The 22,212-nt window shown below is 35.4% G+C and overlaps 1 protein-coding gene across 8 annotated transcripts in view; it reads left to right on the top strand.

Annotated features, from left to right (window-relative positions):
• LOC114046844 (roquin-2) overlaps positions 1–22,212 on the top strand; it is a 77,996-nt gene that overhangs the window by 42,444 nt on the left and 13,340 nt on the right. For 4 of the 8 annotated variants that reach the window (XM_027867391.1, XM_027867395.1, XM_027867392.1 and 1 more), the window contains 12 exons: positions 4,573–4,881; positions 8,909–9,123; positions 9,660–10,096; positions 11,386–11,556; positions 12,629–12,784; positions 13,098–13,311; positions 13,453–13,537; positions 14,013–14,094; positions 14,191–14,325; positions 14,702–14,809; positions 15,927–16,075; positions 16,815–17,537. In XM_027867391.1, the coding sequence (XP_027723192.1) occupies positions 4,573–4,881; positions 8,909–9,123; positions 9,660–10,096; positions 11,386–11,556; positions 12,629–12,784; positions 13,098–13,311; positions 13,453–13,537; positions 14,013–14,094; positions 14,191–14,325; positions 14,702–14,809; positions 15,927–16,075; positions 16,815–17,013 (2,260 nt within the window). In that variant the 3' untranslated portion in view covers positions 17,014–17,537. Of the gene's footprint in view, positions 1–4,572; positions 4,882–8,908; positions 9,124–9,659; positions 10,097–11,385; positions 11,557–12,628; positions 12,785–13,097; positions 13,312–13,452; positions 13,538–14,012; positions 14,095–14,190; positions 14,326–14,701; positions 14,810–15,926; positions 16,076–16,814; positions 17,538–17,890; positions 17,968–22,212 lie in introns of those variants that run through there. The other 4 variants (XM_027867396.1, XM_027867398.1, XM_027867397.1 and 1 more) reach the window with 4 other exon arrangements.

Genomic DNA, 22,212 nt, shown 5'->3' with positions numbered 1-22,212 from the left:
TTAATCTTTGCTTCATCTAATACTTTGTTTCCTTATTCCTTCTTTGGGGAACCTTCCTTGACGGAAATCTTTCATGGTGCTGACTTTGCTGGAAGAGGCTAAAGAAATAACTTACCAATCTTCCATTGTTCTCTGGGCTTGGTGAGATTACATCTCTAGTTCTTCATTGTCTCCTATCTGTTTCTTCTTGAGCAACTGTCTACTATTAATCTTTCCATAAAAGTTTTTGATTCACTTATCAGGGAACATAGGACTGAATATGGAATATTCAGTTTTTTCTCCTCTTTTCCTGATTTTTCATTTAATTAACAAGTCTTTACTAAGTACTTGCTCTTTTATGAGCTAGGGATATAAATTCACAGAATGGAATTTCCTACTCTCCAAGGAGCTTCCATTCGAATGAGGGAGATAACAGAATTGTATGTGGGGGGGGGGTGGTTATTTCTTTGTGTGTGTGTGTGTGTGTGTGTGTGTGTGTGTGTGTGTGTGTGTGTGTGTAAGTGTAAGTGTAAGTGTAAAAAAGGAACAAAAATAAATGAAGTAGTTAAATCCAGGGTTGTCTGGAAGTGAGGGCACTAGGGGTTGAATGAAGAAAGACTTCATGTAGAAGGTGGTGCTTCAGCTATATCCTGAAGGCAAATAGGGATTCTATGAAGCAGAAGTTAAGAAGGAATGTATTCCAGGTATGTGGAAAGTGATGGAGATGGAAGATAAAAATATTTTGTGTGAGGAACAGAGAGGAAGACATTTTGTCCCTTTGATAGTCATGCTTTGGCAATATCTTATGAGTGTAAGAGTTTGTTTTTGTTTTTTTTTTTTTTTATTTCTTTTCTTGATAATTGCACTTTAGTGTGTTTCTCTTATTTGTGGTGTTTACAAATTATTCAGTTTAATAGTAACTCTTTTGATTAAAAAAAACATTTTATTGTTTCTGTCTTTGAGTCTCACTCTTGGTTTACCTCCTCAGAAGCTAGGTTTTATGCATTGCTTTGCTTTCTTGGAATTTTAGTCTTTTGTTTTCTTATAGTTTGTTTATAACTTCTCTCCTCACTCCTTGGTTCCTTCCTCTTCGTCTGGTGTCCAGACCTCTAAGGTTAGACATCCTTAGCATTCTCATAACTAGGATATGTAGGCCCTTTTGGGGATAAATCTTGTTAAGAGAGCACTATTCTCAGTTGGAATTGTAATTCCCTTTCCTTAAGCCACAGAAGTTCCTAGGGCTTCTCTGTTGCTCCCTCTGTTGCCATCTCCCCCAATCTCCCTCCCAAGTTGCAATACCTTTCTCTAATGTGGCTGCGCAGAACTACTGTGTTCTGCCTCATGTGGGGTGTTTAGAGTTACTGTTGTGGGGGAATTGGGCAAGGACATCCCTTTTCCACACTCAGCCAGACCTTAAAACCCTGGTGTTTGAAGCTGCTTCCTTTGGTACCTGGCAAGTGGTGTGGTATAATGCTGGGTATGCCAAGTAGGAGCTGTAATATTTCAGTTTTCTGCTGTTATTTCATGAGACGCTTACCTTTTGTTCTGTTTTTGTCTTTATCTTGTGGAATTCAACTTTAATTTCTACAGATTTGGCACATATTTTCTTAATTTTCTAAAACAAATTTCTTTTTAATTGTGTGAACTTTACAACATGAACGTTTCTCTGTACAAAGAAAAGTACTGCATATGAAGCCCTAAATCTCTAATATGTATAGACTGGGAATTTTGTTTTTGTCTTAATGTTTCAAATTTAGCGTAATTCTAACACTGCCCTGTTTATGTCCCTTTCTGAACATCATTCTGCTATTTTCTGTTTTTCGTTTTTTAATGATTCATTGACATTCTTTTTTTAAGTATCACTCTCACTACCCCTCCATTTCCTGCCAATTCTCTTCTCTCCTCCCACTACACTCTCCCAGCCAAAAAAAAGTCTCTCTTGTAACATGTAAGTGTAGTCACACAAAACAAAATTCACACATTTTCTGTATCTGAAAATGTATATCCCATTCTACTCTTCTAGTTTATCTCTTCTCTGCCAAAATATAAGAAGCATGATTAAAAAATAGTCTACTGGGGTCATAATTGGTTATTATATAGCTCATAGAGCACACTTTTTTTCTGTTGTTAGTTTCCATAAGTTTGCAGAAAACTACTCCCATTTTTCTAATCAAATCCTTTGTTTTCTATATTGCTATTTCTACTTTGTCATGTATCATATCAGAGACTGTTATATTAGAGTACCCATATGATCAGCTCTATTATTATTGGTGGATCCAAGAGTTTGTCACAGAAATCTTCACAGATCTTTTCCATCTTTTATCAGTTCAGTGTCCTACCAGTTTCATCTTTTATTTGGTCTCTTGGTACATTTACTGTAAACTTGTTTTTATTCTACTACTTATTACTGTTTTACAAGGTGATACTGCTCATTAGCCTCTACCATTCCATTCTGTTGTTGCTCAGTTGTGTCTGACTCTTTGTGACCCCATTTGGGGATTTCTTGACAAAGATACTGTAGTGGTTCTCCAGTTCATTTTACAGATGAGGAAACTGAGGCAAAAAGGGTTAAGTGACTTGCGCAGGGTCACATAGCTAGTAAGTGTCTGAGAGCGAATTTGAACTCGGGAAGTTGAGTTTTCCTGTCTCCAGTCCTAATGCTCTATCGACAGCACCACCTAGCTGCCCTTCTATGTAAGATCTTATAAATGAGTTTACATTCTGATGCTGTGCTTGTGTTCCTCGCTAGGCAAGGAGATGTAAGTACTGAATGAAGTGGCTCTTGCTTACCTTTTTTGGTGATGAATTTCACTGCGGTTAAGCTTCTTCATGAAACAGTGACGGTGTAGACAATGTATCTTCTTTTATCCATTAACTATTTTTGGTAGCTAGTTGCATGACATATATTCTTATTTCTTCTAACATGTCAGTGGCATGACAATACACAAATAACTGTTTCAGAAATAACTACCTCATTATTTGTAGTTATTTCCAATATTAAAGTATCACTTTCACATTTTGTGAAGGTATTTGGTGATTATCATGTCCAAAACCCTCCTTTTCTTTTCTTTTAGAAAGTATTCAAGATGTCTGCATTTGAGACTTCTCTATATTCTACTAACTTTTTCTCCTTCTGAACCATGTTTTACAACATACTTTTTGCTATCCTCCACTGTGCATTAAAGCCATAGAGGGTTAATTATGTGTTGGTATAATTTGGAGTGTCCAAGTGAGTCCTTCATAGAATTTCTCCATCTCCTCATCTTCCTAAGATACTCACCTTCAGTAGTGCAATATGCAGGGACACTAAGCATTTCAGGGATCAGTTGATCTCTTTTATTTTAATATAACTTTTCTGGTTTCCTTCAAGCCTCAGTTCAACTCAAATTCTAACTTCTGCTTTTCCAGTCCTCCCCATCCACCAACCCTCATTCCCTTGCCCTGGGCCTTCCTTCTCAGATTACCTTTCATTTGAATTGTACATATCTTATTTGTACACGTTTTTTTCATGGTCTCTTTCCCTTTAGAATATGGAATCCTTACATGCAGCTATATTTTTGCCTTTCCTTGTGTTCCCCAGCACTTAGCACAATGCCCGGCACGTATTAAGCACTTAATAAATGTTTGTTGACTAAGTGCCTACTGTGTACTAGGTATAATGAAAACAGTGGTGATACAAAGTGTACACAGATAGTAAATGCAAAGTACAGCCGTAAGCAAATTACTTTCTAGAAGATGAGAGTGCTAACAAGGTGGAGGGTGGTGAATTAGTGAAGGCCTCAGGTAAGAGGTAATATCTGATATGTCCTTGGAAGGAATTTAGATATTCTGTCAGGCAGAAGTGAGGAAAGAATACAGTCCAGGCATGGGGTACTATTGGGACAAAAGTGTGAGAGAAGGAGATGGAATATGATGGGTAGTAACTAGCAGGCTAATATGGTATAAAGGAGAGAAATACAAAATTACCATTTGATACCAACATTGCTCTTTGTATTTGACTTACATTTTGTTACCTTTTGTTGTTTTGATTTATATTGTAATCATTTTGTATATTGTTCTTTTAGCACTGCTTTCTTTACTGTATTACATCATGCAAGTCTTTCCATGTTTTATATAATTCTTCATATTGATTGCTCTTTATGGTATAATACATAATATTTCATTATATTTACTTACCATATTTTGTTCAGATATTCCCTGATCATTAGGCATGTATTTTATTTTCATATTTTTAAAACTAGAGATACTACTACTGTGAATATGTTCATATGTGTGTATTTTTTATTTTTGCTTAACTTCCTTAAAGATAGATACTCCATAATCAGATCATTGCATTATAATTCATTATGAGCAGTTTAGTAACCAGTTTAGTAACTTGTGACATTTTTTAAACACTTGGACCAATTCACAGCTTCACTGCTTGTTTCATAGCTCCTTCAACATTGAAATTTTCCATCTTTTGCCATGTTTACCAAGATTGTAATACCCCGTGGTTGCTTTAATTGGTATTTTTCTAAATATTAGTGATTTTGACAGTTTTTGAATTTGTGGTTAATAGTTTGCATTGTTTTTTGTTTTTCTTTTTAAAAACAGGTATCGTTTAAGGAACAAAAAGATCACAGCAACTGTACGAACATTTCCTCTCCTGAATAAAGTTGGCACGAACAACACTGTCACAACCACAGCTGGAAATGTCATTTCTGTCATAGGAAGTACTGAAACAGCTGGGAAACTTGTTCCAAGTACCAATGGGATTTCAAGTGCAGAAAATAGTGTTTCCCAGCTAATCCCCCGTGGTGCTGACACCACATTAAGAGCTCTGGAGAATGTGAAGAAAGTAGGGAAGGTTGGCTCCAGTGCTCAAAATATCTCTGGGGCTTCTGCAGAATCTGTCACTGAAAAGTAGGTGTCATATTAAGTTAAAATATTTCATTTTGGTTCTTTAAAAGTCCTTTTTGAATCCTTCTGGGCATTTATGAGAATTTTCCTGGTAGCAGTAAGAAGAAAGCTGGACTTGAAGTCTAGAGTTCTGAGTTTGAATTGCAGTTCCAAAATTTAGTCGCCCTGTAACCTCCCTGAGCCTGTTTCCTCAACTATAACATGATGGAATGGATTCTTACACTATTTGGCAAATAGGGTATTAATGAGGAAAGTACTTTGTATCCCTTACAGCATTATGTAAGCGTTAACAATTGTGATATTTTGGAGAAAGCAGTTAACCATATTTTTAATAAAAGTATTTCCTTTGAAATTGTGGACGTGAATTAGAGCTTAAGTTGAGTTTTATTGTGGTAATACTTTTTTGATGCTTTAAGTTTGGCAAACTCCCTTTACCAATGCATATAGATGGCTTATTTGTAAATGATACTTTCAAAGAGTTGCCTGAGGCACTGAAAAGTTAAGTGACTTGTTCATGTTCACACAGCTATTAGTATATGTCAGAAGTAGTACTTTACTCCCAGTTCTTCTTGTCTCCAAAGCCTATCTATATAATCTATACACTATACCACTCTGTTTCTCTTAGTAAAATTTCAGCTTGTGGAAAATTAATCAGTTAACATTTGAGTCCTTGTGTATCCAGCATATTGGTCCAGGTGTTTAAAAGTATACTAGTTTCATATATCAAGATACAACTTTGAGATTGATGTAGGGGTAAGTCATCTAATTTTTCAAATGAAAAAAATTTAGTTGTAGAGAAAGTGACTTGTCAGAGGCTACCGTCATTCATGGGACCATAGAATTCAGATGTGGAAGGAACTTTAGAGATCATATAGTCTAGCTCCTTCATTTTGTTGAAGGAAACTGAGGCATAAAAAAATTCTTACTTAGCTAAGGTCATACAAGGTAGAAAGATGCAAAATTGGAATACAATCCCAGGTCTTTGAAATCTCAATCCACTTCTGTTTCCACCATATCACACATTCATTGGTGGAACTTATTTGGAAAATAAGTTTTCTGATTGGTTCCCATTCTTTTTGAGATTAAGCTTCTTATATTTTATAATTCTATGTATAATTGTCATTAATGTCATCAAATCATATTTTGAATTCATGTAATAGGATAAATACTATTCAAAACAGAAGAAATATTTTATAAGAAGCTTACCTTTTAAATAACCAAGTCTTGGAAAATGAGTATAGTACATGATGTATAGTGTGGTTTAGTGAAGAGAATATCAGACTTGGAATCTTGGGTACTAATTTCAATTTTTTTTTTTTAATTTATTTATTTTGATTTATCAACAATCACTTCCATATGCTTTTGAGTTTAGAATTTTTCTCCCCCTTTCTTCTCACCATCTTCCCCAACATGGTGCACAGCCTGATATAGGCTATACATATACATTCCTATTAAACATATTTTCACATTAGTGATATTGTAAGACTAATTTCAATTCTTATCAAAGTTTGCTATGTAAACTTTGGTCAAAGCCTGTTTTGTGCCCCAATTTCATTACTTGTAAAATGGACATTTGTAAACTGGGATAAAAAGTACTCTGTAAACTTTAAAGTACTATAAAAGCTTTCCTGCTTACCTTAAGTGCAGTTGTGATGTAAAAAGTGAGACGCAATGTGTGAGACACAATAAGTGAAACTTAAAATACAAAATATTCTACAAATGCGAAGAATTACTTAGTACTGTTGGTAGTAGAAAGTTATCTATAATTTTGTTCACATTTGAAAATATGTGGAAAACCCTTAATTTATTAATATGTTAGAGTAGAGAAGATATCAACAATCAAATATTTAATACCTACTTATGTTCTATCTGCTTGGTATTTTTAACATACAGAGGTGGTACAAGTCTAACTTTTAAGGAACTTACAGTTTAGTCAGGCAAGGGGAAGGAAACTAACTTTTATTGAGTGCCTACTATGTTTTAGGCACTGTGCTAAGTGCTTTACAAATATTATTTGAACTTTCCAATAATTCTGTGAGGTAAGTGCATTTTTTTTTTAACATTTTTTACAGTTGAGGAAACTGAGGCAAATAAAGTGACTTGCCTAAGGTCACACAATAAAAATCTGAGGCCATATTTGAACTCAATTCTTCCTAGCTCTTGGCTCAGCGCTCTGTCCACTCTGCCACCTAGTTACATGAGCACATGAACAAAAGCAAATAATAGAAGATAGATTATATTGTCTAAATTGTGTGGTTACATACTAGTAAAGGCTATAGAAGTTCAGTGCATAAGGGACACCATTGAATATTGAAGTGGAAGAAGGGCATCAGAGCAGAAGAGGGTCCTTGGTAAGTAGTAGCATAGTGCAGAGTGGAGATTGTTGTTCTTGGATTTAAAAGATTGGTTGGGCTACCTTAGACAAGTCACTTAACCTTTCTTTGCCACAACTTCCTCATCTGCAAAATGGAAATGATAATTGGGGAATAATATTAACCTATAAATATCTTAATTTTTATTATTCTGATCCTTTTAGAAATTATTTTCCCTTGTATTTGTTAGATTGTACACCTGGTAACACTTGCTTTGAAAAAATCAAGCAGAAAGGCTGCTCAGAGAGTTTTTTTACTTGATTATGGTACCTAAGGTTTTGGTAAATTACACAGCAGGCCGCCCCGCATAATAAATGCTTATTTGGTTTTCTCACAGCTTTTATTTACTTCCAAGAAATAAAAATACTTCTGAAATATCTGCAAACTACAATCTAAGAAACATAAGTTTGTACCTACTAGTACCACCCCATACTTATAGTTAATTTTTGTAGCACACAGCTGCTGATCGAAGTGAACATCTGGTAGACCAGTCTGCTATGACTTAAATGCAGCCTATACTCTTTATTATATACTCAAGCTATGAAAAGCCTGTTCTAACTTCAACAGCTGTTGAAGGGAAGGGAAAGGAACATGCATTTAAATGCCTGTTATCTTCTTGGCAATGTGCTCAACATTTTACAAATATTTCATTTAATCTTTACAACAACCCTGGGATGTAGGTACTGTTATTATCTCCATTTTACAGTTGAGGAAACTGAGATTGGCAGAGAGAGGTAGACAGAGGTTGTCACCTTACTCAGCTAGTAAATCTCTGAGGTTGGATTTGAATGCAGGTCTTCCTGTTGTCAGGTTCAGTATTCTTTGCCATTGCACTGCAATATTGGATATAGAACCCTATAATCCATTTAGTATAAAAGATGTTATATTCCTGTGTCATTAATTTGCAAGATCAAGCTTTTAATATATCATAATTCTCAAGATCATGTCAAAGTTTGACCTAAAGGAGGAATAAGATATGAATAAGCTGGTTGCTGCTGTTATCTTTCTACCTTAGAAAAGCAGCTTCATGTTACCTATCTTGCTCCCAAGTAATATGTGTTTAATCTATATAGAGGTCATTTAATCTAGATAGAGTAACCTTTGTTTAATTAGCACCCTACTCTGCCCATATCTGTGTAGTGGATGGAGCTGCTTCTGGAAGGATTCTGTTGAACTAGAAATCTCATGATGCTTCCTTCACAATGGAGAAAACCTAGGGGCAGCTAAGTGGTGCAATGGATAGAGCACTGGCCCTGGAGTCAGAAGGACCTGAGTTCAAATGTGGCCTCAGACACCTAACACTTATTAGCTGTGTGACTCTGGGCAAGTCACTTAACCCCAATTGCCTCACCAAAAACAAAAAAGGAAAGAAAAAGAAAACTTCTATGTAGGGAAGATGACTTGAGTTCTTGAGAATGTGTTTGTAGGATCTCCTGTCTTTGCACTATAAATTTTGAATATGTCACTGTGAGACCATACATTGATAATGTAAGTGAGCTATAATGTGTATTGGCTAATCTGCCAATTCAGAAGTGGCTGTTGTGTTTTCTAAGAGTGGTTTCAGTACCAAATTTGAGGTCTAGAGAAAAAATATTTTTTCACAAGAGCTAAATAGTTGTGGACATGAGTTGACTTTGCACTTTTTTCCCCCCCACCAGTAAAATTGGTTCTCCACCCAAGACTCCTGTAAGTAATGTAGCAGCTACCTCAGCTGGGCCCCCTACTGTTGGAACAGAGCTGAATTCTGTGCCTCCGAAATCCAACTCATTTGTAACTAGAGTACCTGTATATCCTCAGCCTTCTGAAAGCATTCAGTATTTTCCAGATCCAAGGACCCAGATATCCTTTGAAGTTCCACAGTACCCACAGACAGGTAAGTACCTTGAAGTTTTACATATAGTTGATATAAAATTTGTTTAAATATATTGAGCTTATAAGTTAAAAGGGAAATTTTATTTCTGTTTCGCTTGCTTTAAAGAAAACAACCCTTTTAATTGTTTTGTTACTAAGTGACCAATAGTTCAAGGAAGATCATTCCTGTGAACCAAACATCTGGATAATCACACCATCAACCAATTAACCAGGTGCTCAGAGCTAGAAAACATACCAAAATTCATGGTGATCAGTTTCCTAGAATTAAAATGGTTTATCTGAAGAGAAGAGCTAAAATTTGACTAATAGATATGGCAAATTTTTAAGAAGCAGTTTGCAAGTAGGTTGGCAATGATTTCCTTGCAGTAGTATAATTAAATATATAGTTTTACTTATAAAACCAAATAACTAAGAGATTGATATTTTGACTAAAAACAAGCTTTCTTTACTTGCAAGTATTGTTTAAAACTTTTTAAACCATTAAAATCCTGGATAGTACTGAGACCACATTAAATATGCCTCTTTCCAATTTTCAAGGATACTACCCACCACCTCCAACGGTACCAGCTGGTGTGGCTCCCTGTGTTCCTCGTTTTGTGAGGTCCAATAATGTTCCAGAATCTTCCCTCCCACCTGCTTCCGTGCCATATGCTGATCATTACAGTACATTTCCCCCTCGAGATCGAGTGAATTCTTCTCCTTACCAGCCTCCTCCTCCGCAGCCGTATGGACCAGTTCCCCCAGTACCTTCCGGAATGTATGCTCCTGTGTATGACAGCCGGCGCATCTGGCGTCCACCAATGTACCAGCGAGATGACATTATTAGGAGCAATTCTTTACCTCCAATGGATGTGATGCATTCGTCTGTCTATCAGACGTCTTTGCGAGAAAGATATAGTAGTTCCCTAGATGGTTATTATCCAATGGCTTGTCAACCACCAAGTGAGCCAAGGACAAGTGTACCTTTACCAAGGGTAGGTGGTAATGGAAGTAAGAAAACTACACCTTTAACTTGTGTGTGTATATGTGTGTGGGTATGTTTGTGTGTTGTGTGTGTGTGTATGTATGTGTGTAAAACATCAAAATTCAAGCACAGCATTTTGTTTTTCTTCTTTGTTATCTTATTTGACTATTATCTGTTCCCATGACAGAAAACTGAATGGTGACATGTTATGCTATATGTCTCCTATTTGTGCCTCTTACTATTTCCACTTAAAACCACCCTAATCCAAACTCAAAACTAGCCGACCTAGAGTATTGTAATGCCCTCTGGTCTCTAATCCATTTTGCTTATATTGCTAGATTAGTTTTACTAATGCCTTGGTCTTGGTACATCAGTCCACTTCTGAGTAATCTTCATTGGCTTCTCATTGTTTGTTGTATGAAAGCCCAAACTCTACATTCCAAAGCCCCTATGAACTGGGACTTTAGCTTTCCCTTGAGCTGAGTTTTATACTACTTCCTTTTGTGTATTCTTTGTTCCAGCCAAACTGGATTACTCACTACTCTGAGCCTGCTCTCACTTCTGCTTTTTTACACATACACATTTCACAATATGAAGATGTCTTTTTCTCTTCTAATCTGCCCCCCCATCTCTGTTAACAATGTGTCAGTCTTTCATGACCCCCCTCCCTGAAGCTTTCCCTGATTATCTCCTCAGCTTGAAAATGATTTCTTCATCTGATCTTAGACTACTTTTGTACCCTTTTTATACACTTGTGTATACACTTGTATGCTGATTTGTATCTGGGTATATTTCTTACCACTCCTGCTGTATTGAAAGCCCTTTGAGGATAGGAATCATGTTTTGTCTTTGAATATCCTAGTGCGTAGTGTAGAGCAATGTATGTAAGAGGTATTTAATACATGTTCCTTCAATGAATGAATAAATGTTAAATTCATTAGTTATCCTTTTTCCCATCACTCTTTCCTACCCCACTCTCTTCCCCAACTTGCCTGATTACTTCTCTCATTTCTCCCATTTGAGTTTAAGTATGTAAATGTGTGTGTGTTTATACACACACATTTATCCACATACATGTGTGTGCATACTGTGTATATTTACATACATACACAAGGACATGTGTATGTGTGTGTGTGTGTGTATGTATGTATGTATGTATAAAATTTGTGATCTCTCACCCTCCCTCTCTTTTTTAAGAAACCATTGCCGTAGTAAACTACTTTTATTATCTTGGTACAAGCATTTCATTTTCCACTCTGCTTTGTAGATAACTAAGAATGTTTGGTTGTTTTCCCCTAGGAACCTTGTGGTCATTTGAAGACCAGTTATGAGGATCAGTTAAGACGAAAACCAGAACAGTGGGCGCAATATCATACCCAGAAAGCACCCCTTGTTTCTTCAACTCTTCCTATGGCAACACAGTCACCGACACCGCCTTCTCCTCTGTTCAGTGTAGACTTTCGTACTGAGGTAGGAAGTTACTTCATGTCTTTCAGGGTCAGGCCAACACTTATTTTTGCTTAAAGGAGAAGTGCTTATTTAAACTAGAATTAGCAAGATGGAAAATTCTTGAATGGTTTTGTTTTAAGCTGTTACATTGTTAACATAATGTTTCTTTGTAGCAGTATAGCTCTTATGAGGAAGAAGTGTAGAAATAGCTACTGTATCATTCATGTTATTTGGGCTGGAGATGTGTTGCCATTTTGCTTAGTACTAGAATAATCTTTCACTTTAGGATGCCTTAAATTTAATTTAGTGTTCTCAGTCCCATTATTTCCAGAGCAAACTATTTGTTTAATGTGTCTTTAAAATGGAGTGACAAAAAATTGTGTCAAAAGAAATTTTTCGACAGACATGTTCTATGCATCTTCACTTATATAAAAGTATATGTTCTTTTTTTTTCTTTTTAGCACTACCTGTTTTTCTCTCTGCTCAGTGCTAGTCCTGATTCTCCCTCCCCCTCCCCCAGAGTGAAATGTCATCCTTCTTCCTCCTACAACTTTCTAAATTTTACTCTTCTTTCAAAGTTGAATTCCAGCTCTTTGGGAGCCTTCTCTAGCTGCTTCAGCCCACATTCATCTCTTTCATTTTCTTAATGCCTATCATTCTGTTGTCAATACTAACAGTTTGTCAGTTACATATTCTCTTACTAATTCACGTGTATAAGCCTTTCTGTCCTAACTGTAAGTAAGCTCATTGATGACAGAGAATTTGTCATATATTTCTGTATCTCTTATATTATCTAGCATATGTAGTAAATGAGGAAATATTTTTATGTGGCTTACTTGGATAGTATTTGGTTTGCATTATATACTCAAGAAGACTGCTGAAGGAAAGATAAATTGGAGATAAGATAAAGTATTTTTCTAATCAAAGTAACTTAAAATTGTTGAAGACATGTTTGTTGCCATTTTTCATGTTAGTCATAGGAAAACAATCTCAGTTCTTCAGTAACTAAAAACCTCATGACTATAATAATTGCTTCATACTACTTAGTGAATATAACTGTAAGAGTTGACTGTATTTTGTTTTTTCTCACTAGTTCTCCGAGAACGTAAGTGACGTACGTGGTACAAAATTTGAGGAAGATCATCTTTCCCATTATTCACCCTGGTCCTGTGGCACCATAGGCTCTTGTATAAATGCCATTGATTCAGAGCCCAAGGATGTAATTGCTAATTCAAATGCTGTGTTAATGGTATGATTTTTGGGAATAGTGCATGCTGACTCAAGTTTATGAATGAGCAAAAGCTTTCATTTTCTTGTTGAATAAATAGGCCTATATCTCATGAAGCCTAGAATGTATTGATTTAGTTTAAACAGTCGGCATGTGTATTTACATTTGATGTTTGCTCTTATCTGGCTAGCCGAAAGTTAGCAGTAAATAGCATTCCCCAAAAATTCGAACCCAGATTTTCTGAAAGGAAATACTTGTATCATTTGTTAAAGAAAGATCATTTCTTTGTTTTATTGAAATATTTGTTTTATTGATTTTTTTTTTTAATGTTTAGGATCTGGACAGTGGAGATGTTAAGAGAAGAGTACATTTATTTGAAACTCAGAGAAGGGCAAAAGAAGAAGATCCTATAATTCCTTTTAGTGATGGACCCATTATCTCCAAATGGGGTGCAATTTCCAGATCTTCCCGGACAGGTTACCATACCACAGATCCTATACAGGCTACTGCTTCCCAAGGAAGTGCTACTAAACCCATCAGTGTATCAGGTATTGTAGATTACTACTAACTTCACTTTGTGTACTGTAGTTCAGTTCTAAGAAACTATTTTACTTTTCTGTATTGTATTTACATGTGATTAAAATTGTTTTGGTTTTCCATCTTTGTCACTGTTGATTATATTTCTGCAGATTATGTCCCCTATGTCAATGCTGTTGATTCAAGGTGGAGTTCATATGGCTCTGATTCTACTTCTTCAGCACATTATATAGAACGGTAAGACTGATCTTTAATTAGTTTTTTATTAGGATTTTATATTCTTAGATCTTAGTATGTGCATTCAAAAGATAAATTCCATCCTCCCTGTTTAGGAGACGTATGTTCTATATCTGTGACCATTCATGCAGGCCTGGTGTCATGAAGAGGGTACTAGGCTAGAAGTCAGAAGTTCTTAGTCTAGTAGGCTTTGCTACTGACTAGCTGTATGTGTATGACCTTGGGTAAGCCACATCGTCTAGGTCTTGACATTGGAGTAGATATCTCTCTCTTCCAGATCTAACATTTGAGGATGCTATGATTTCATCATAGCTAATGAAAAAATTTGATGTTTTAAGATCTGGTACAATTACTTGAAATTCTAATTTTAAAAAATTATTGATGATAATAATTATTATGTCTCTGGTTGACTTATTTATTAGTTTCACTTTCAAAACAAAGTGCATGTCAATAAAAATGATGTTTTTCTTTAAAGGGATAGATTTATTGTTACTGATTTATCCAGTCATAGAAAGCATTCCAGTACTGGAGATCTTCTAAGCATTGAACTTCAGCAGGTAGGATTAGTTATATTGGATATATGTCGTTCCGTGGTTTTCATTGTTGGAAATGGGACGGTTAAAGTCTGGATTTTTAATTTATATTTTCCTTAGGCAAAGAGCAACTCATTGTTGCTTCAGAGGGAGGCCAATGCACTAGCCATGCAACAGAAATGGAATTCCTTAGATGAAGCCAGTCATCTTACCTTAAATCTCCTAAGCAAGGAAATGGAATTGAGAAATGGAGAGGTAAAGAGAACCGAATCCTGAAATTTAATTAATTTTATGTATTTTGGTGCATGGAAAAATCTTAGTTCTTGATTTATTTTGCTCAATTTTGTGTTAGTTTAAACCGTGGTTATGTTACATTTTGGTTGGTCTTTTTGAAGATTGTGTGTCATAGAAGAAAAAACACTAGAGTGGGGGTCAGAAAACCCAGGTTTAAAATCTAGTTTTGTCACTTAACTTGTGTGACTGAGCAAATTATTTGACTCCTTTGAGCTTAGTTTCCTCACCTTTAAAATGCATCTAGTAACACTTTATAAGCTGTTGTATTTTGATTTCTGTTTTTCTAATTATAAAGAGAAACCCTAATTTTTTTGTCTAAATGTTATTTGATTTCCAGAGTGATTATACAGAAGATACAGCAGATACTAAGCCTGATAGAGATATTGAATTAGAACTTTCAGCACTTGACACTGATGAACCTGATGGACAAGGTGAACAAATAGAAGTAAGTATAGCAATTAGATATTCTGGGGGCTCTGATGACTCCTTTGTATGTAGGAAGCATTTCCTTTGGTCTGTATTGATTGTATCTTTACAACAACAAACCACATCACTAAAAGATATGATTTATATTGGCTCTTAACAGTTTTAGGTTTTGTATGTCTTTTTGAAGTGTGCTTCAAGTTTTTGGTTCTATTCTGTTTAGACACATTTCTCCCTGGTAGTAGTAACTGTACTAAAAAAGCAGAGGAGAAAACAAGTGTTATTTGTTCTTTATTTAAACTTTTTAGTTTTTTTGTGGACAAATATGATGCAAGATACAATAATCTAACGCCCATCAAATATACCTATTTGTTCTTAGGAATTTTGGGGGGAATTAATCTCTTTTGCATTTACATCATTTAATCAGCAAATATTTATTAAGTACCTACTGTGTGCCAAGAACTGTGAAAGGGCCAAGAAGAATTCAAAGAAAAAAGAGAGTAAAAGTCCCACTCTAATGGAGCTTAGCATATAGTAAGAAAACCTAACATGTATACAAATAATTGAAACAGAAGTTAGAATGTAAATGTGCATGAAGAAATACAAAGGTACTATAAATTCATAGAAGAGAACTATTAATTCCATGTTGGGATGATCATGTAAAGGCTTCACTAAGAAATTTGGTACTGGGCTTGAAAGATGGGTAGGAATTAGGTGTGTGGAATTGCTGGGGGCTGGGAAAGCATATGAGCAGAGTCATTAAGTTAGAGAATCAGGATGTATATTCAGGGAATGACAAATTGTCTGTTTTGGTGAGAATATAGATTTTGTGAAAACAGTGGTGGAAAATAAGGCTGGAAAGTCTAGTGATTTTCAGACTTATCAGGGGCTTTGAATGATACGGAAATTTGGACTTTTTTCTTCTAAATTTAAACAGCAAGAAATAGTCAGCTCTGTATATATTTTGACAGAAAGCAAAATATCTTTTCCAGAAATTATATATAAATGCTCTGACACATAAAAGAGGATGAAATTTGCTAATATTTATTTTGTGGGCATATGTAATTCTTTTGTATAAGGAAGGTTGGAGTCTGACAACTAAGAAATTTGTCTTGTAATTTAAGAAATCTTTTTTTTAGGAGATTCTGGACATACAACTTGGTATTTCCTCTCAAAATGATCAGCTCCTGAATGGAACTACAATGGAAAATGGCCACCCACTACAGCAGCACCCAAAGGAGCCAGTGGAGCCCAAGAGACAAAGTTTAGGTGAAGACCGTGTGATTCTGTGAGTGTTAGAAAATTTAAAATCTGTGTTGGGGAAGGTATAGAGGGGAAGTATGAGGAGGAAGTGGAAAGGAACATACATGGAGAACATGAACGTTACGAAAAAGAGACATGTGAAAGTAAATTTTGTCTCTGGGCCTTTATGCTGGTCAGGAAAGTGCTTAAGACCACAACTGAACACCATAAATAACATTGGGATCAGGGAAACAGTTTGGTTTTATTTTCATTTTGGAAATAAAATAAAGTAATTATTTTGTGGAATGAAGCATTCAAGGAAACTGAGTAGAAGTCAGGTAGAAAGGAAACTTTGGTATGTATTCAAGATGATGAAATATTTTAAACACTGAATATAAGTTTTGAGTAGTGAGACTTTTGAACAATTCTGATAGTGATTGAAAGGCAGCATGGTGCAATGAAAAGAGCATTGGACTAGGAATTAGAAGGTTCAAGATCTAGTTCTTTTTTTTAGTAGCCAAGAGATCTTAATTTTTCTGAGGCTAACTTTCTTCTCTGTGTCAAATGGGGATGGTAACACTTGTGCTGCCTGCCTCACATACTTATTGTAAAGAAAAATGTTTTGTATACTATGAAGCATTGTGGGATGATGTTATTAAAAAATTGCTGTCATATACTATAAATCTTTTATAGTACTTATTACTTGTTATGGTTCTTGTCAAATGTATATGGCTCCTATTAATGCAATAATAATTATTTGTCAATTGCATACTTTTCTCTTTCAGGGAGGAACAAAAAACAGTCCTGCCGGTAACTTCTTGCTTCAGCCAGCCAATCCCAGCATCTATTAGCAATGCAGGTTGCCTGCCAGTCACCACATCTGTCAGTGTCAGCAATCTCATCTTGAAAACGGCTCATATTATGTCTGAGGATAAAAATGACTTTTTAAAGCCAGTTGCAAATGGGAAGATGGTTAACAGCTGAAAGGAGGTCCATCTTTGAAATTTGTGACTACACAATGGAAGCATTTACACTAGCTTTTTATATATATATAATATATATATTATATAATGTATATTTTTTTTAAAAAAAATAATACTGGGGGCATCCATTTCCTGTGGACTCTTTGATACTTTGAGCCCTCTCACATTAGCATTCTGAAAAAAAATAAGAATTTACTTTATTAGGGTAACAAGTTCACTTTCCAGAAATGATTGGAATTTGGACAACATTTTACTTAAGCTTAAAGCAGCTTTTTATGAGTTTGTAGCAATCCGGTGCAGTAACTGAGCCATTCCTCTTTTAAATGGCTTCTATAAAAAAAACTAACAACTCAGTTATTAAACTAGCAGGATCCTACAATGATACATCTAGTGAAAGTCAATATACCTAACTTATTTGTTTCTTTTTTGTTTCACTGAGAGAGAATTTCCCATCTTCTTGCTGCAGCTGCTTTATTTATCTTTTGTTATGGAACTTTGCATGGGATTTTTTGTGGGGTTTTTTTTTTTTTCCTTTTGAAGAGTGAAGGTAGGCAGTCTTACCTTAGATTTTTTACAGGGTTAACACACTAGCTTTGCTTTACTGCATAATGTGTAGAAGTGTGGTACAGTGAGTGCTTTGCTGTAGCATTACAGTTTTTAACAAAAATTCTCATTTTTCCAGGAATAATTTCTGCTTTATTACTATTGATATTTATATACAGGCTACTTGTTTAAGTAAGTAATTTAAAAATGTAACCAAGTGCCTAAGTCCTTCAGCTAATGTTCTAGGTATTGACTTCTCTTAAGTTATATGCAGAATCGTTTTTAACAATTTTGATAAATTATGCACTAATGTAATGGCTGTTTTTTTAATGCAGATTTACACCTGTACATTATTGAATCCAATGACTTGGCAAAAGAATCAGGTGCTTTTAGGCTTTCTTGTGAAAACCCTGTAAGTAGTGTTTGCACTGACTAACGAGATGGTGTTGCTGGGTTTTTAATTTAAATTAATTTGGGGTGGGGTGGGAAAATGTTCATTGAATTGTCTTGGTTAAATATTGTTTATCATAATTTCATGTTCACATTTAATTTTGCATGTTCTTTGGCTATTGAGTTTCAGAAGGCTGTGAAATGTGTAATAATATAGCATTACCTGACTTCCAGTTAGACTGAAAAAACAAACAAACCCCAAACCAAACAAGAATGCTTTGTTGCCTTGCTGAAATGTGACTGGAAAAGGTTGTTTTGACATGGCATCTGAAGGTAGATAGAGTCAACTGATTATCCCCAAGTGTTCTGGAAATAGAATTCTTTGAAGCTTAAAATTGCACAGTCAACATTTTGAAAACAAAAGCAGGGCACTCCTTTCTGGTTACCTTATCTGTATGTAGTTTGTGTCTCTTTTCTTTCCCTATTTCTTTGAGATGAATTTTACTTTTTATTATTATTATTTTTTAATTAACTTCTGTGAAGTTGTTTATTCTGAGAATTGTACTGGAATATTTTAAGCCAAGCCGATCTTTCACCAGGTGTACTGTATGTAAGGGCTTTTCCTGCTAGCAAAATGCTTAAACAGGATCATGTTATTGGTCGTCTGAGTTGTTAAGTTGTTTTACAAAACCACAGCAATGTATCAGATAAGATTTTGATAACAAAAGTTTTGTGCACATTTCCAGGGGTGGGTGGGTGGGTCAGGGTGGGAGGGCTGTCTTTTCCCTGAGGTTTCCTGATCAGAATAAGAAAATGCCAGTGTTTGATACCTGTCTTAATGAACATGCCCATAAGATGACTGATGTGTTGTATATATATCTGAGAAACAAGGGGGGTAGTTTTGATATTCTAGTGTCAGTATGGAAGATCTTACACTTTTATTTAATACTCAGATGTATGAAGATGTTTGTAGCATAACAGCACAGTAGCCTTTATGTAGTTTCCTTTGGCTAATACTGTTTGTTGCAGGAGCCATTGTTCCCCATCCCTGCAAAGAAATATTATTTATTTCACCTTGTAGCCTGAAATGAATAGGAAGTAAACCATGTTACATTAACTTATTTCTGATGTTATAAATTAGCCTAGAATATTACAGGAACATGATTGTTGTATAATTTATATCAGAACCTTTCTATAAATATGAGCTTACTACATTTGAAATGCTTCCGACATACTTTCTTTGCTATATGTGATCCTCCTCAAGTATATGCAAACTAGTATGTCTGTTTCTTGGATATTTAAATAGTGAGATCTTCCATGTTGAAGGTGATGTATTTTTTTTTTAAGATTTTTAAATTGCTATTTTGTTACAAAAATAGAGACCTATTAACAGTTTGAGAGCTCCTTATGCGCCCTCAGGGAAAGAACCCTCTGTGCAACAGAACTACACAGACCATCTTCAGCATGTTCTGGGGGTGAATATATACTACATAAATTGATCTTGTGTATTTAACCGTATCTTTTTAATTTTAAAATTGCAATTTTAAAACTTGGTTGTGCTCTGCTGGAGGGGTTTGGGATAACTGCTTAGATGTTTGCCTACTTGTCTGGTGAAATTACATTTGCATTTAGTGTATACCTGCCAACCTTACTGGTATGTCTCAGAACAGATGTATTATTTAAAAAAAAAAAAGACAAAACAACAAAAAAAATACTTTTCTTGCAGCGGGTGGTCCCACAGAACATCATCTCCCCTACCTGAAAACTCTTCTTTCTTACTACTTACATAGGAATTGATTCTGTGTTGGAGTTATTCTGTATTGAATCTTTACTATGTGTAGTAGCAGCCTCGCTTTTGTAACTGTGGGTGTATGGTGAGGCAAAGGAGTTGGATGTTTGCCACTTGAAGACAGCAGAAAAGTGACCCTTTTTCACAAAAGTGCCATGGTAAAGAAGCTATAAACCAGAACTTAGTTCTTTTTGATAACTATTTCCTGTCATGTCTCTTTTCCAACAAACAAGTATATACCTATGTGTATTGAGAGTCAAAAGATTTCAGGCAGCAGGAAACTGAACACCAATAATTGCACTGTAATGTATTTCTATATGCTGCCTCTGATCAGTAATATTTAATTAATTTGGCCTGTGGACTTTAAGACTTGACCAGGAAAAGGGTTGACAACAGTCCAGAAAGTATAGTATTGTTATTTTGGTTTTAATATCTTTCTGAGCTCCATGAACAGTATGGGTAGTCAATACGGTAGGATAATCCTGTTGCATGGCCTCATTTCACACATAGGTCATCCTAAAATATTAGTTGTATTCTCCTGAGCAAACTTAAAAGTGATGACAGTTTGTAAAGCACTCGCTTTCAAAAGCATATAAGAGATCAGTATCTTAGTGGCATGGATAAAAAATTGTGCACTATACATTTCAAAGAAAATTTTCTTTTCAGTCACCAAGTGGCAGCAATTTTTCAAATGATTTCACTGTGTAAAGGGACACAATGAAAGGGTTACCTCACTTTCTAGTACTGAGCGGTTACCATTGTCATGAATCTAATCACTTTACCTTGAATTTGAAGTTGATGCTAAGGATATAGCACATCCAAATTATGTGTTATTCCAAGTTATTATAGGATGAGTTGATAAGTGGTGTACAACCGTTTGCAAGACCTGAAAAGTTGAATCATTTGGAAAGTGTCTTTATAACCTCATGTAGCATACTTTTGACAGTTGTCAAAAGAGCCCAAGTTGTCTTGTTAGCATGAAATACATGTTTAAGTATCAGCTGCATGTGGTTTCTGCACAGTGTCTGAGTAGTACCTAACTCTTCATTTGAGTCAATCTCCAGGCAGGATGTCACCAGTATTGATAGATAATCATTAAAGGGGAAAGGGCTACCAATGGAGAAATTCCTGTAAAGTGTGTTTTCTGGTCTTTTAGTACACACAATGTTGGTGGGATCACTTACTTTAGAGCATCCCTCTAACACATGGACCCCTTCTGCAAGCAGAACACAGATGTGTCCATACTTCTGATTAAATGTGCAATTAATCCCTTGGTACTAGAAGTCACCAATTGTCCCTTTGCTGGCAAGGGAATGTCCTAGGCACTTGGTGTCAAGGGTTAGTGTATCAAAATTTCCCACATTGTTCATTGACAATGGAATTACGTTGACAGTAATCCCATAAACCTCAAATCAGCATTCCCCACCCCCTCCCCAATTTTCTAAAATAATTTCAAACCAGCAAAACACAAACATTGGCTGCATATAGTACTGCCAAAAGCCAAGGTCATTTGCACATATCCCATCAGTCTATCAAGAATTAGGCCTCAGTTAATCCAAGGCATGGAAGTGCATGCGTTCTCTTTAGCTGGGCAAACAATTATACTGTAGTTGTGATACAACACATGTGGCTTTTATTGGTACTGCACATATCCACTGTACAGCCACTTGGGAGTATCGTGGTTAGCTTGCAGCATCTGCTGTCTGCATTTATACTGTTTATCGCATATTCTTTTCCCTGAGAGTTTATGAAAATGTTTTTTCTCGTTGCATTGATTACATTTTATAAATTTGCTTAGCTGGAAAGTTTGGGAAAAGAGGCCTGTTTGTCAATTGTACAACCGATTGTGAAGCTCTAGTGTGAATATTTTTACGTCTGTATTAGACATTTTCTTTGCAAATCTATTGTTCGATTGAAATGTAAATGAAATTAAAGATGGTGTACACCCATCATGTATAAAGCAGGCACCATCTCTAAGATGGATTTAAATGCTCATTTTTAAGGCATATACTCAGCTTCTATTTAAAACTATAATTTAAAATAATTCTGTACAATGAAATGGGGGATATATATGGGAATAAATTCTATTCCATTTATTTCAATTTGAATTTCCAAATTGTAATGTTTCCCTTTGTGCTATAGGAATAGGATTAAATGGGGGAAGGCTTGGACTCTATGCAGGCCTGTATTTGGGGGGAGGGGAGAGATGGAACAATGAGGGTTGTGATGATACTGGATAGCAAAGGGTGAATTCTGTGTGTTTTTGCTGTAGCACTGAAGTAAAAAGATATTAGCTTTGGCTGTTCACAGAATAGAGCATCATGGTTTTCAGTGTTTGAGAGAAAATTGATGGAAAAAGTTTGCAGTACTTGACATGTATTTGCATGCACGAAATAAAATTATTTGTCCACCTTAAAAAGTTGTTTTGTTGTATTTCAGGTCATTTTCAAAAGGTACTCCAAAAGCAAATTTTATATT

The sequence above is a fragment of the Vombatus ursinus genome, unplaced genomic scaffold (genome assembly GCF_900497805.2).
Source record: "Vombatus ursinus unplaced genomic scaffold, bare-nosed wombat genome assembly UNPS02014786.1, whole genome shotgun sequence".
Lineage (NCBI taxonomy): Eukaryota > Metazoa > Chordata > Mammalia > Diprotodontia > Vombatidae > Vombatus > Vombatus ursinus.
The sequence above is the reverse complement of the archived record's forward strand: the minus strand, read 5'-3'. Positions and strand labels throughout refer to the sequence as shown.